Here is a 15202-nt window from a genome sequence, read left to right on the forward strand (position 1 = left end):
AATTATAATGCATATGTTACACAGATTGAATGTACATGTATATATTTTACACTCATAAAGCACTGCTTTTGGAACCAACTAACTGATGAACACAAAATACCCAAATCTCAAAACAGTTGGGTTCAATATATAATTAAAACCAGTATTTGTATGAATTTAGAACTTGCTAGGAATTACTACCTTTCAAAGCATGAGCTGCCTAAACAAACTCATCTTCTCTGACATGACAATCATTACCACAGAAGACAATTGTGAAAAAGGGATTACAAACACTTTAGCATTGAAAATAAAATAAGAGCAAGAGAAAAAGAAATAAAACACATAAAACAAAAGTTAATTATTTTCTTCCTTTCTTTTAATTTTCAAGTATCAAGTGGTTCCTAACTTAAAATTAACAAGCAAGGAATACACCCATTCATTTTAAGAACCAACTGGAGGGAAAAAAAAAGGAAGCACACATTATTTTTTTTTTCTTGTTTTATAGAGACAAGTTGTTTGGGCTCACCCCATTTCTTCTGGCTAAAATTGTTTATACATATTCTAAAATGACCTTTCTCCCAGAGACCTCATTCAACATAAACATCATATTCAAATACTGCCACCTTTAAAAAGGAAAAGATGTTTTTTTCTCTTTTTATACTAGATTTGATGCAAATTAAAAGCTATGCAGAAGTAGATATAGATATTATAGATAAAGATATTAAAAATACCAGCTGAGTCCAAAGACATTTCAGACATGAGACTCATGGCCCAACAAACTACTTAAATACCTAGTCTCCCTTTTTTAGAAAGAAGGATTTTCATTATCTGCCTAATGGTGAAGGTGGGAGGGGCTGGAATAACCTGCATTGAAGAAAATTCGAATACATGGGTGCAAATAAATACTTAACATGGTTTCAAAAGAACAGCAATGGGCTGCTGCTGGCACATTGCAGCTATGGAGCAGAGGTAAGGAAGGGACACCCAAGACAGGAAAACCTAAAGTGGATGTTAAGAAGGACAAAAAGAGCAAGTAAGAGTCATCTTGATGGATTATTCTACTTTCCTTGCAACCTTGATCACTGGGTCAGACCAGGAGAAGACAAAGATGACAAAGGCTTTTTTGCCCCTCTCCGCAGCACCCACAGTTCAGCTGCTTTAAACACATGTGAAACAACATCCCCATTAACAGGAATGCTTGGATTTAACTCATACTTCTGAAAAGCTGTCACTTGGTCCCAATTCTTGTTCCACACCTCTCTCTTGTTTATTATTTATGAGTTTAAGGTCAAAAGAATTTTGCAGAACCTGCCAAAACACAAGTTCTCTTGAAGGACAAAAAACCCCTCACCAATATGAAATAAGACTCCTATGTTTCTGTTTGCTCAAAAAACCCAACAAATCCCAACAAACAAATTAAAAAAAAAAAGAAAAGAAAAGAAAAAAAAAAGAGAATAATTCACAAACATTTTAACTACAAATCTCAGATTATTATTGCCAAAACGGAATATTAAATTTTTCTGATACATATAAAATGAAGACTAAATTAGTTCTCTTACACTGACTGAAGATCTATCACTGCTTCCACCTTGCAATCCTCATTTGACTCAATATGCTTTCTAATCACACTGCAGACATTATCACTCTTCCTGATGAAAAAATACCCTCAGCCATTCTGTACAAACCTTCCAGCAGTTCTGAATCTCACTCCCTGTCCCTCAGCATTCCTTGCAAAACCAAACCACAATTTGGAGCAACTTTTCATTGCTCCACTGATACTCATTCATGCTGGTTTACATAGTTGTACAGAATTTTTCCTGGGATGGGGATGCATCCATCTCCTGGGTCAGGCTTACCTTATTGTGTGTGAAGGGAGAAGCAGTGTACAAGGTGGGATGGATAAGCGGACGAGGCAGATGAGGAATTGTATGCAATGGTATATGTCCATGGATGTGAGGATAAAGATGAAGTGCAGGATGTGCAGGTTTTTCAGGATTCATAAACTGGTGCCCAGCAGGCAGGCGTCCAGTTGCAAGTGCAGAGACTGTTAGTCCTGAGGCTTCTTGTTTGCAAACGTGACATTCACAAGCATTTGGACCTTGGTCAGCCTATAAAAAACCCCAACAAAACCCATTAAAAATTCAATCTACTCAACAGACAAAAAATCTTAGTAATCAGTAGTATTATTTCATTTTGCATACATCAATTAATATTTTCAGAGCATTCACAGAATTTTTTTCTAGTACCAATAGAAAAATCTCATAGTGAAGCAAAAGCACTAGTGAAGAATCTTTTTCTTACTTAAAAAGAATATCCTAAAAACTGAGAGATTTCATACCATACAAAGATTTAATGTCCACTATCAACAAGCAAAATACTGATACAAATGAGCAAAACTGATACTGATACAACAAGCAAAATACTGCTACAAACCTTGACAGCATTCAATCATTACAAGGCAAACACCCAGTATAAAAAGAAAAAAACTAACTGGATTAATATTTTTCATAATTTTCCAAGCATATGTAAAAAATAGGTGTAGGAAGGACTGGTAAGAGTTGATTAGCTGATGAAATTGGAAGCAGTCCTCAGCTGCACTAGGCAGAGCACAAACAGCATGACAAGGGAGGCAAACTCTCCACTCTGCTCAGCACTGGTGACTCCAGTGCCAGGCTCAGTTCTAGGCTCCCCAGTATGAGAGACAGGGACACCCTGCTGTCAGACCAGGGAAGGACCACAAACATGGGAGCATCTGTCAAGGAGTGAATGAGAGCACTAGCACTGTTCAGCCTCAGAGGAGACTCTGTGGGATCTCACCAGTGTGTGTTCCCTACCTGGGTGGGGAAGGGAAAGTCAGAGAGGACAGCACCAGGCTCCTCTCAGTGGCATCCTATGAAAGGATCAGAGGAAATGGACACAGACTGAAATGCAGGAAATTCCAGTCAAACCAGTCATTTGTGAAAGAGACTGAACACTGGAACATAACACCTACAGCAGTTCTAGAGCCTCCACTCATAGTGGTCCTCAAAACCCAACTGGACACTGTGCTGACCAACTCTCTCTAGATGATCTTGCTTTGACCAGAAGAATGATCTGGATTATCTGCACAAGGCCCTTCCAAACTCAACTACTCTGCAAAAGTGCGAGGCTGACATTTCTCATAAAAATTTCACAATTGCACCAACCATGAAAAATCCACACTTCAGAAACTTGTACTGATCTCAAGGTATGATCATCCTCTGCTGTCTCAAAAGAACTCAAGACTTTATAAGAAAAGCAGCCTGGCAAAGAGCACCTCCATTTCCCTTTCAGCTCATTACTTCTTCCAGCCACTGTCACCTGACACTTCACTGGTAAATAATTTTACCAGAAGCAATACCAAAAATACTTCCCAATTTCTCCTTTTCCCACCAATGTGGCAGTTCACATTTTTCCAAAACTATAACATGAAGTCTAGCTTTCTAAAAAGAATTGACAGGTGATGCTCTTCTTAAATATCCCTTCCTCTCAGAAACAAGTAACTCATCATTATAATTTAAAGGCATTACAGCCTTTAACACAAGGTATATTTTAACAAGTAACAGAGATGTCATAAACCAAATATAACAACTGAATTAATTTCATGTATAAAGAAAAAAAAAAAAACCCTCACCTTTCTAATAAGAAAATCAGTACTACCCAGAAATCAACACTAATCTACTAACAAATGAAAATGGAAAAAATACTTCAAACAAACTGAAGAGACTCAAACCCAATTCTGATGAATTTGGTATTGAAAAGGAATCCAAGAGAAACAGAGGTACTGAATAAATCAGCAAAACCAAGAGATAAAGCCAAAAAATCTCAAATTCACATGACTTGTACAAGTAAAATTGATCACCTAAATACAACACTACACTACTCAGCTCTGACCAGAAGAAGATCAGATTAAAAAAAGAAAGTCATTAAGACTTCCTCAGAATCATTCTGAAAATACTCTTTTTCATCAAAGAAAAGAAAAAGGCTAAATCCATCTTTTTATCTTGCATTTTAGTTTGCTTCCCTAAGGCAAGCAGACTTATATAACCTAATTTGATTTTCCACAACAAATACTGAATCTCTTCACCAGTTTCAAACTAGTCTGACAGAGGTCTCACCCCATGTAATTTTTATGGCATAGGTCAGCAATACATAGAATAAACCCTTAATGTACTTGCTGAAAGAAAATGAGTTTATTACTCTTAATACTTCCAGTGGAAGGTCTTAAAACATCCTAACCAGAGGATAACATCTGCTGGGAGATGATTATTGTCTAAGCTCTCACAGGTGCACCAGTATGGACTTTCTCATGCAATAAGAAGAAATAAAAGTGACAGCCTCTCTCAAAGCAGTGAGTCTGTGCTGGAGCTGCAGGGTAACTTAGATTGAAATCCTTGTGGTTGCAGAGACAAATCCATTGGATCCTTTGCTTTGGTGCTCAGGTCTTAAACCAAACACTGCTACTTGCAGAGCAGATACTCCAGGCATGATTCTCTAGGTGGTCTGATGACCTTACAGGTAAGAGCTTCATAATCTCAAACCATGAAAAACAAACAAACTAAACATCCCAAGACCCATGATGTTAAGTCATGCAACTGATTTAAATACACAGGCTTTACACAGGGAAAGGCAGTCCTCAAATAGAATATGAAAGAAATATGTGTTAACTAAGTACTCATAACATTAACTCCCCACCCTAATTAACTTCAAATAATGTAACACTAACACTTAGCAAAGACCAGGTTGATCTTCCAAACAGAAAAGCGTATTAGTTTATGCTCCTCATTCATGCAGGTAGGAATAAGCTTTTTCCTCTCTTCCTGAAGCAACTTTTAATATAACTAACATATTTCAGGTTTTGACTAAAAGATTATTTGACATGACAATGTAACAATTAGTTATTTTAGTTGTCATACTTACCTATGGACAACTTAATATTTTAAGTTAAAAAATTAATCAATGATGTAAATGGCTTCTCATTCAACATCCACATTTCAGAAATTAATCTACTACAAGATGCTTTTAGATGACTGTACCTGCTGACTGGGGTAAGAAGGTGGTGGACTATCCATTTTTGTTTCATCTTTCCTTAATGCCCTTTTCCCTAGATTCATTTCCTCCTTTTGAGTCCCTGGTGGTTCACCACTGCTCTCCCCATCTGCTTCTTCATCATCTGCTTCTGAGGAACTGCTGCTAGTACTGCTCACCTGAGGAGACTGGACAACATTAACTCATTAACGTGGGGACATGGACAAGGACAAGCATTTCCCCAGTGATGACATCCAAGAAGCAGAACAAGCTAGGACACTGTAAATGCTGTACCTCATCTTTCAGGGCCATGTTTTCGCCGCCGCCGTTTAGCTCGCTGTGGATTCCGTTCATGTTGGCTACAACCTCTGCATCGTCGTAATTGTTCAGTGGGTAGATATCAGCAAATTTTGCTGATAATGGTGCAACATCATCATCATCACTACCACTGAGGGGAAAAGAGGCTTAGATAAATCCCAGTGCTCAGTTTTAGTGAAAGCAGCTAGAAAACCAAGATGAAATAAAGTTGAGGGCTTCCCTTGTATAGATGTTCCAATTAGGAGTCAACGGATGGTCTTTCAAGTTTTTCAACTGAATTTACTTTTTCAAGCAAGTAAAACAAACAATCTGCCACATAATCCTACTCAATGGAACAGTCACATGCCTGAATGACTTAATTGAAAATAAGATTCTCTACTGCTCTTGGGTAAAATATTTTTCCAACACTGTTTTCTGACCAAGAATCTATAGAATTAATAATTCCAGGATACTGATGACCTTGAATTTGATGAAAAAAGCCTTAAGCCAATGTCTTCCTTCATAGAAATTGCTAAGTGGAAAAAAACACAACATAAAATTTGAGTTTTTCCACACGTTAAATGCCACATCAGTAAAAAGGGAACACTGAACACATCACAGTAGCTCTTAAGTTTCTCAACAGCCATTAGTTTGTAGACAACCCCACATCTGCATGCGTTTCAAAATCTGCTCTAAAATACTTTGTGGAATTTTTCTGCCTAACAGATAGATAGTAAAAGGACATGCACATTTAATTACTCACTCCAGGGAAGTGTTGCAAAGATCAGTTAGTTCATGTTGCTACAATAATCCAGAGCTCTTAAAAGAGCTCTTAAACTGTGCACTTTTATCTTGTTGCATGCCATGAAATACTCAGCCAAAATTTAATTACATGATGGCACCATTAGGCATATTTCAAATGTGCAATGAAGAAACAAAACACAGCAGATAGCATGAGACATAAAATGGCACTTCCCCAAGGAGCAGTGGTATTTCCCTAAAAATAGGCTTCTTACAGTAAATAATACTTGGATTCAACTGAACTAGCTTCTGAAGAGACAAAGTGAACAATTTTTGACATTTCAGCACCAAAATTAGTGAGAGTTTATAGAAATGGCAAAGTACACATCTAAGAACATGTAGCTGTTTTCAAGTGCTCCCCAAATGGGTTCAGAAACTACAGCTCTGGAATGAAATACTAAACCATTGGTGGCAGTAGATAAATGCTCAGAGGAAATGGAACTTAGTGACTGACAGGCACCAGGAACACCCTACACGTCTGCACTGTCCTCGTTCGTCACGGCGTGTGAGCACGGAACACTACGGCAAGTTCCCTGACTGTACCTACAGCAGATATTTCACTGTTTCAGTGTTCCCACCATGCAAGTAACTCAAGTTGGGGTTTTAAAGTATTTCTTTAGAATGGCATATAACAGAGGAGACTCCTGGTTAGCTGTACCCATTTTGCCAGCCCACCAAGCAGCTTTAACTCTTTGGAATCACGAAGGGGTGGAAGTCCACCATTAGACTAATGTCTCAAATCTGATAAAGGCTTTGAATGTAGTGTAAGAAATTGGTGACAGATACTTTTGATAGGGACAAAAATTTTTGATGCAAGCCATATTAACACAGGTTCAACAATCCAAAAAGCCATATAAAAAAGGCTTTTTTTGGAACTAAAGTGATCCAAGTGAAATGATGATCCTTCGAAGAAAGGAATACCAGTTCCTCACTTAGTTTAGGAAAATCTGACATTTTAAGACAATGCTCTAAAGTAGATCAGAATCTGATGTCCCTGTAATTGCAAAGCAGGAAAGTACAGACTACAAAAACTTATAGCAATACTGATAGTCAGTATCTTCAGAAATTTTCAGAAATCTGACAGCATCTTTTTTAAATATATATATTCTTGCACAACACGCAGCTGGAGTTGTGGCCAGCTGAATACAGTAACATTATTTAATAATTTTCTGAGGCAAAACTAGCATTACATAATGACAGCCTGCCAATGTCATTTGCCTGCTTAAGTTCAACTCACTATAAAAATTTAAAACAGAAAAAGCAACTTACAAAGTTGGTGCAGAGCCATTATCTGCGAGGATGAGTCTGGGATGTTGCTGAATTGTGATAGGTGAGCTGGAACCAGATCCTGAACTTGCTGAAGACATACTGGGTGGGCGGATCTCAGATAAATAATCCGGAGCAGAATCAATTTGTAGTGGTAACTGGTTAATGTGGATATCATCCGTTATGGGAGAATCCATGATGCCACACGTTAAAATGTGTGAAAGGCTGCAGTCATCACAAGTACATCTGCTCAAAAATTAAATTACAGATTTTTATGATCTTGTTTAACGAGCATTTATTTAAAGTAACCACATTCTTTGTTCCAATAATGTATTGTTTTTTTCCTTGAACAGGAAAGTAAGGATTTATTAAGATTTCATACTAAAAACATCAGCTCACCTTCTTCTATAATTACAGTTGGGACAGTCAGGCATGCTCAAACGTGATGACAGCATGTGTCTCATTGTGTCTGTGAAGTTGTTCTCCCCAGATAGTGCTTTCTTGTTATTAAGCTGAAGTAAATGGTAAAAGCAGTGTTTTAGTAGTGCAAGTCTTCCCGTTAAAAACTCAATGGCACATAATGACAAGTTACATAACCAAAAAGGGTTCTTTGGGCAAAATTATTTAAAAGCAGAATAATTCAGAATAATTCCAGGAAGGTGGCATTTTGATCACAAAAAGGAAGTTCAAAGTTACAAATGACAAACATTTGGCATCAGTGCTCTTCAAATAAAGCCTGTCTCTACTATGAAATAGGAAAGTGGACAAGTCTGTCTCCTTGACTCATTCATACGTACATCTTGCACTGTATTTCTGCTGATGCATTCTGAACTTGAGCAGTTTTTGTCTTGCTTCATGATATGCACAAAAGGACACTGCTGAAGAATGGGAAAAGCAAACTGACCCTTAACTTGCAAACCAAAAAAATTTAGGATTAATTTGTTAGCTACAATGGTATGGAGTCAAGAGTAGCTGCCCAAAACAGGACTTGACTGCATTAGTAATAAAATACAATCCAAATAATCTCCACCTGGCAGAGGCCTAATCCTGAAAGCATCTAATTTCATTAGATACCTACAAGCCTTAGGTTAAACAAGGATGTGCCTAAGCTCCCACATCTACAGATGCCCAGACCTGATCCTTACCTAAGCAGCCATGGTCTTACAGCTCACTTAAGGCCAATTAGGATCAAGGAAAAAGAGGATTCTTCCTCTGAGGAGACCTGCATACCAGATGTTCTGAATACATGGTTAACACAGGCTTATGTTCCTTACAGGAAAAAGTACTTACTGATGACTGCTTTGAGACATTGCCAATTTAAGCTTAAGTTTAAGTTTATTAAAATGTACTATCATACTCTCTCTGGCTCATGCCTAGCGTTTCTTTCTGCATACTGGTACAGGAACGGAGAGGTTCTCCATCCAGAGGTGACTCTATCCGAAGCCCACTGTACTCTTATGGAAAGCATGATGCACACTTGAACACTTCTAGGCTGCAGAAGAGAGTACTGAGTCTTAAACAGCAGTTTTATAATAAGGTAGAAACTTCTACTGGCCCCTCTCTGGTTACAGCTTAAAAAAGGGAACAGAGTTCAGCTCAGCCCTTTCCCCAAAAAACAACTGCAGGAGTTATCTGCAGAGTCCCAACAGGTGGAATCACCTGCCCTGACACTGAGGCTCATACTCCTGCACACACACAGGCATTTGTTAAACTCTTGAGCACAATATTCCCTACCATGTACATCAAGACAGCTCCACACTCAATGTATTGGCTGTTTTGGATCCCACTCTAGGGCAACAAAAATTCCACTTTTTTTCGTACAAAGATTTTAAACACCTGGCTTTCAGTCCTAAGACTATAGTGTTTATGTTTTACCTGGTAGTAACTGAGATTACAGACTTTTACCTGCTGGTCTTGGATCTCACTTCTCTGTATTTTAACTGAGCAAATTTCATGCCTGGCATAGTTGCAGATTTAGATTGCACAGAACTAGTACAACATACTACACTCACGTTTGCATCTTACAAATATATGTGCAGGATTAGTATAACTTAGAAGGGTATGGAAAAAAAAATCCTACCTGCTCTTCAATAAAACGCCTCTGTTTAAAAAATTCCCAGTCTTCCTTTAGCATGCGTTGTTTTGTTTTCATTGCCATCTAAAACAGAATTTGAGGAAAACTCATTGATTTAACAATAGAAAACCTACTTTGTTGTCAATTGGCCTGTTTCATTAAACCTAGCTTATCTATACTACTCTGCAAGTACTTACACTTAGTCAATATGAAATGTGTTTTATTTGCTAATAATTTGAGTCACTCAAAAAATTTTATATTTATTTACATGATTTTTCCCTTGTACTTTCCACTCAGATTTTTCCACTCTTACTCCTTATGTTAACATCTCTTTTCATTAAATAGTTTCACAATATTTTTAATAAACAGTGATTGCTATTAAAAACTCAACATCTCAGATTCAATGCAATCCATTAAAATCTAGAGATACTTGATTTACAGCAAGGCCACAGTGCAGGCTCAAGTGTAAGAACTAATGTAGACAAAAGAATCAAAAGTAGACATGTAGAACTAATCAGCCAAAAGAATCAAAAGTAGTGACCTAGACTAAGACTATTTATTCAAAGCTTTTCATGTCCCTTGATTTATCTAAGGCTGGAAAAATACTTTATAATTGCTTGTCTCTCAAATCATATCAACATAAATGAACATAAGAGTCCTTAACTTTTTGTACACAAATGCTATTTTTCTGATTTAGTAAATAAATTGACTCTGAGGGAACATAAAAGCTTTCATGAACTCTAACACAACAAAATGCAAGAAAAAAAACTCCTCCTGTCGTACCTTACAAAATTCTAACAGCATTACTTCATCAGTGAGGAAAAACAACCACCTGGATTATCTTTTACAGATTTTTTTTTAATTTACCTAAATAATAATAATAATAATTATATTCTATCACCTTATAGAATATAAGAGATTGCTTTATAAAATAGATTAGTGAGCCAAAGACCATTAGGTTACACCATTAGCAACATTTTTATCTTCAAAAGCATGCCTCCAGAAATTCATACTTGATAAAAGTTTAAAGTCCCACTACTAAGCTAGTATATTATTGCTATTATCATTATTTACTTAGGAAGATGAAATTTAAGCTGGGGATCTGAAGCAGTATTAAGTGGAAAAAATCTGCCTAATTAATTTCTGAAACTATCAGCATCATATTTTAATTACTACAGTGGATTTGGATTTCCTTTACTCCAGTGAGATAATGCTAACACCAAAAAATGAGTTTACCATGTCCACATGTGTTTATAAAAAATAAGAAAAAAGACACCCATGAAATATTCTTAAATCACTCATACAATTTCTCAGACACACTAAAAGGTACTGCAGAGCGTGTGGCAAGCAATATCAGAAATTTCATCCTGGATGAACTATCAGCTCCTGAGAACCCTTGAGCAATATTTAAGGCCAGCGACTCTCACTGGTTTGGGTGCCCTGACACCTGAACCCTCAGCATCAAAGTCAGCCACCTGCATTCACTACACTTTGTAAGAGAAGACTTTTAATGCCAGAGAACGATATTTAAAACAGCCAGTGCATTAACTGGGAGCTGCCTCCTCAAGCCTGCCAAGAAACTGTCACAGCAAACAGCACAGGGTAAGGCCTGGTACCTGAGCATTAATGGGAACAGGAGCTGACACTCAAGTTTTCCTACCTTCACCTTTGCAGCCTTGCCAATATTCCATGTCTACAAGTATCTTAAGTTATTGATTCCATAAATAATCAAAACCCATTTCTCTCCCTCCTTTCTTTTCCCCAGTGAATATTTATTCCACCAGAGCAAAGCAGCTGCAATACAAACCACATGAATCATGCCCAAGAACTCTGCTAGGGAGTGAGAGATAAATTCAAATGCCATCAGAAGAAAAAATTTACACTTCAGTCTTGTACATCAGGACTGAATATGTTATTAACATTGTCCAATGGAGAAGAAAGGGTCATTACCACCCTCTTCCTTCCTCCCTACTTATTTGAGGCTAAAAAGTATTTGAGTTCCATGAGACAAGCAAGACAGACAGGTGAATAAGTATTCTTCCATTCTGAAATGGATTTAATCAAGAAATGAAGCCAGCAGCCTGGTCAGAACAGAAGCATAACATTAAATCATCTGTGAAAATTCTGATGTCCATATATATATCACAGGATGCTTGTTTCTTCCAAATTTTAAAGTCTGCACCAAATGTAAATCGCACATTTGATCTTCCCAAATTTCATGTGTGAATCTATTTTCCTAGACTATTTCACTAGAAATACAAAAATAATTCCTCCTATCACAAACTCTCAGGACACAAAATAATGACTGCTTCAATCACAGCCACCAAAAACAAAAATCCAATTTATGTCCATATTATTTTGAATAGTAAGTTGACCAGGACTTTAAAAAAAAATAAAAATCACACATTAATATGGAGAGACAAACAAGAAGCTCTACCAGGGCAAAAGCATTTCAGTTAAAAAAGTAAAATAATTAAAAAAGGAAATCCTTTGGCACGAAGCACATATGACTGTGTAGCCATTAACTTGTTGAAATAACCCAGGACCTCCTAGGTAAATGCAGTCTAAGTTTGGTAAGGAAATCAGAATCTGGATGTAGAGGCTGCATATACCTAAAACTCCCCTGTACTCAAAATACTCCAAAGATTTTCCTCAAATTTAGCATATGATGAATACAGGCACCAATACAGATGATTTCCTTATTCTAAACTTTATCACAGCATACTCACATGGCCCACCAGTGTATTAAGTTATGTCTGTGCATGACACAGCTATCTTACACAGTCTTAAACTTAAATTAATATTTGTATTGCTTGCAAGAGCTATTCTCTTTTTTTACCAACAAGTAGTATAACATACTATAGTGGAGGGTCCATCAATTATCTTTGCTTATGGGCTGCTTTGGCTATAGTTCCACAATATATAAGTGAGAACCATTCTTAAATCTCCTTTCTTTTTTAACTTTTCAAACACCACCTCACAAAAAAACCTCACAATTTTGTTGAGCCAAGAAGCAAGCAACTAATGAACGTGCATTCACTATTAAGTGAATGATCCACAGTTTCTATAGCAGCTGGGCTTTCTGATTTCTACTTTGTTGACAAAAATATCACTGCAAATTCAGGTATGACAGTTATACCAAATAACGTATTTTTGATCAAGAGAGTACAACCACAGGTTATCACCAACACAGCGTTTAAGGCATGACTGAAAATGCTTTTTCCTACAAATAAATACCAATATAAATATGACTGTCTTTTTTAAAATTTGAGGGTTTAAGTTTTACAATTGTTTCTCCTACAGCCCCCCACACATCACTGAAGGTACTATTGGTCATTAGGAAATAAGTTATTACATTAAATTTTCCAACTGGGAGAAGAGTGCCTGTCTGCAGAGGATACAGGCTTCACTGAGCAAATTTAAAAAATGCTCCAAGACAGGACTTGTGGCAGCTGTATGGTCACTTGATAAAAAGAAATACAGAAAAGTCAGTTAAGAGCTGATCAAGTGGTGCAGAACAACTAGTCAGAAACCAAACATGAATGTGACTCTACAGAAATGCCATTAAAAAAAATAGCTGAATGATGGCAATGAAGTGGGCTCCTTTCTTACTAGAGAGGCAATATCAGACAGCCATGACACCCTGACACCATGGGAAAGATGACTTCTAATAGCATAAAATGCAAGGTGATGACATTTTACTGAGCTGCAATCAAATATTTGATTTGGTCAAAATTTCTCTTGGAAAAAGAGAAAAAAGCAAAAGCAGCCAGCCCAAGAGAAAACTTTTTAACTCAAAGCTCACAGATGCAGTCCCCAAATATAGAGTGAACTCTAAAAATAAAATTAGTTATATCCTGTCTCCATCATTAAGGCACTGGAATTAATGGTAAAAGTTCACTTAAATCTTCAACACAGGGAACAACTTCTGAAGGACATTTACGGTGTATCATAAGACTAAAAAGTATGTTTGTCATCTCTGGAAGCAACACAGTATTACTGAATCTTAAATTAGTTCTCCATATTTCTACTGCTCATAAAACTTCAAAATAGAAGGCAATTTCTGTAGAATTCTCTATCTTCAGTTGCATTTCCAGGACCTTTTTTCTTCTAGAACACTTAGGATTGAACTAAGCAGATATTCACTCTTTTCCTGAGGTGATTTAAAAAAATTTTTTTTTTGAGCATGAGGCAAAAGCCACAGAAGAAATTTTTGAAGAGTATAAACAACCACTTGCAAAATAAACAGCTATTTTTCTGAAAATTAAGCTCTCAGCAATGTAGGAGTCAGCACAATAACATGATTATTCTCTGAAACACAGCACAAATTCAGAAGAATAAGCTATCAGATCATATACTTGATTAAAGGATTGCTTCAGAGGTCTCAAATGTTTATGCATTGAGAGAAACTGCAGTTTCCATTTTGAAAACTGTACAATGATCATCATGACACTATGAAACATGCAGTAATTTTTAAAATCTACCTCTTGCTCTGGATTCCATTTAGTGCACTTCTTATTTTGAAAGCTTAGAGGGTTTTGTGGAACAGGTTATTTTTATTTCCTGTGGCTCATTCATTGGCTAACATACTTATAAAATGTTCAAAGACCACCACTAAACAATTGCTTCAACAACTTTAATATGTCATTGTACAATCACCACTAAGTATTTTGAGTTCATGCTTTTCTATTGTGAATGACTGACATGAATGAAAAAAGTTACATTTTTTTGCTTCAAAGTCCTGGACAAAAATACCCAAGAAATTATTCTTCACTGAAGACAAGTCCTGCATGGGCTGCTCTCTACATAATCAGTCTTGAGACTGTTTGCATGTTTGCATCTTACCTGTTCATCAACATAATCATCTATTCTTTTCTGGCATTCAAGCCATGCTTCAGCAACTTGGCCCATTTCCTGTTCCAGCTGATGATACCTTTGTAGCAAGGTACTGTACATATCTTCACTACAGGAATCGTGGGTTGTTCCAAGCCTAAAAGTTCAAACAGCACTTGTTACAGAGGAGACATTTCACTGAAGAATCACACTTCTAAGATCTGTCAGCCAAAAAGAATGTTGTGAAAATGTGATTGTTGACACACCTAGGCCCACGGAGCTGCTTGTATCCCAAAAATTCAGTATTTTTAGTAGTTTTTAAAAAAATATCCAAACTCTGCTTATTCCAATCTTCTGTAACCAACAATAGCAAGAATGTGGGAAGTGCCACATTGCTAGAGCCTCTTTCCCATGAGCAACCAGATGACAAACCTATTTGTTCAAATGTGGTTGCTTTATATATTTATCCTTCCATATTCTATGGGCTAAATATACATGTTGACTATCCACTGCAGAGCTACATAATAAAAATAAAGCCAGAAACTTGTTAGGCAGAACTCTCATGACCAGTGCTAAAAAGAACACTAGATGACTTGGAGTTCCAGGTGGGAAATGTGCTGTAGAATGAGGCAAGTGAGCTAAAAGCAGTTATCTACTATCACTTGAGCAGCATGGAATTCACAGCATGGGTATGCCACTCACTGCTGACTGTGTCTGTGAGGAGCCCCAGAAATAGGAGACAGACTTACCTCCCTTCCTACTGCTGCATCTTAGCACAGCATAATGTTTCTTAAGCAAATACGCTAACTCCCAATACATTTTGTTGACAAATACTAAAAGACAAAATTCTACTCAATAACATGTGCTTAAGCCACACTGAATTGTAATGAACTGTCAAGTGACATA

At 36.9% G+C, this 15202-nt stretch overlaps 1 protein-coding gene across 2 annotated transcripts in view; it reads right to left on the minus strand.

The window, feature by feature from the left end:
- Positions 1-15202, minus strand: part of FAM193A (family with sequence similarity 193 member A) — a 122983-nt gene that overhangs the window by 61299 nt on the left and 46482 nt on the right. Inside the window, exons 8-14 of one of the 2 annotated variants that reach the window (XM_030239364.2) lie at positions 14309-14453; positions 9470-9547; positions 7789-7901; positions 7393-7635; positions 5320-5473; positions 5034-5213; positions 1836-2087 (exon numbers count right to left, since the gene is read on the minus strand). In XM_030239364.2, coding sequence (XP_030095224.2) covers positions 1836-2087; positions 5034-5213; positions 5320-5473; positions 7393-7635; positions 7789-7901; positions 9470-9547; positions 14309-14453 — 1165 coding nt within the window. The remainder of the gene's footprint in view (positions 1-1835; positions 2088-5033; positions 5214-5319; positions 5474-7392; positions 7636-7788; positions 7902-9469; positions 9548-14308; positions 14454-15202) is intronic. The other variant, XM_050974017.1, reaches the window with a different exon arrangement.

Source organism: Serinus canaria, chromosome 4 (assembly GCF_022539315.1).
Source record: "Serinus canaria isolate serCan28SL12 chromosome 4, serCan2020, whole genome shotgun sequence".
Classification (NCBI taxonomy): Eukaryota; Metazoa; Chordata; class Aves; order Passeriformes; family Fringillidae; genus Serinus; species Serinus canaria.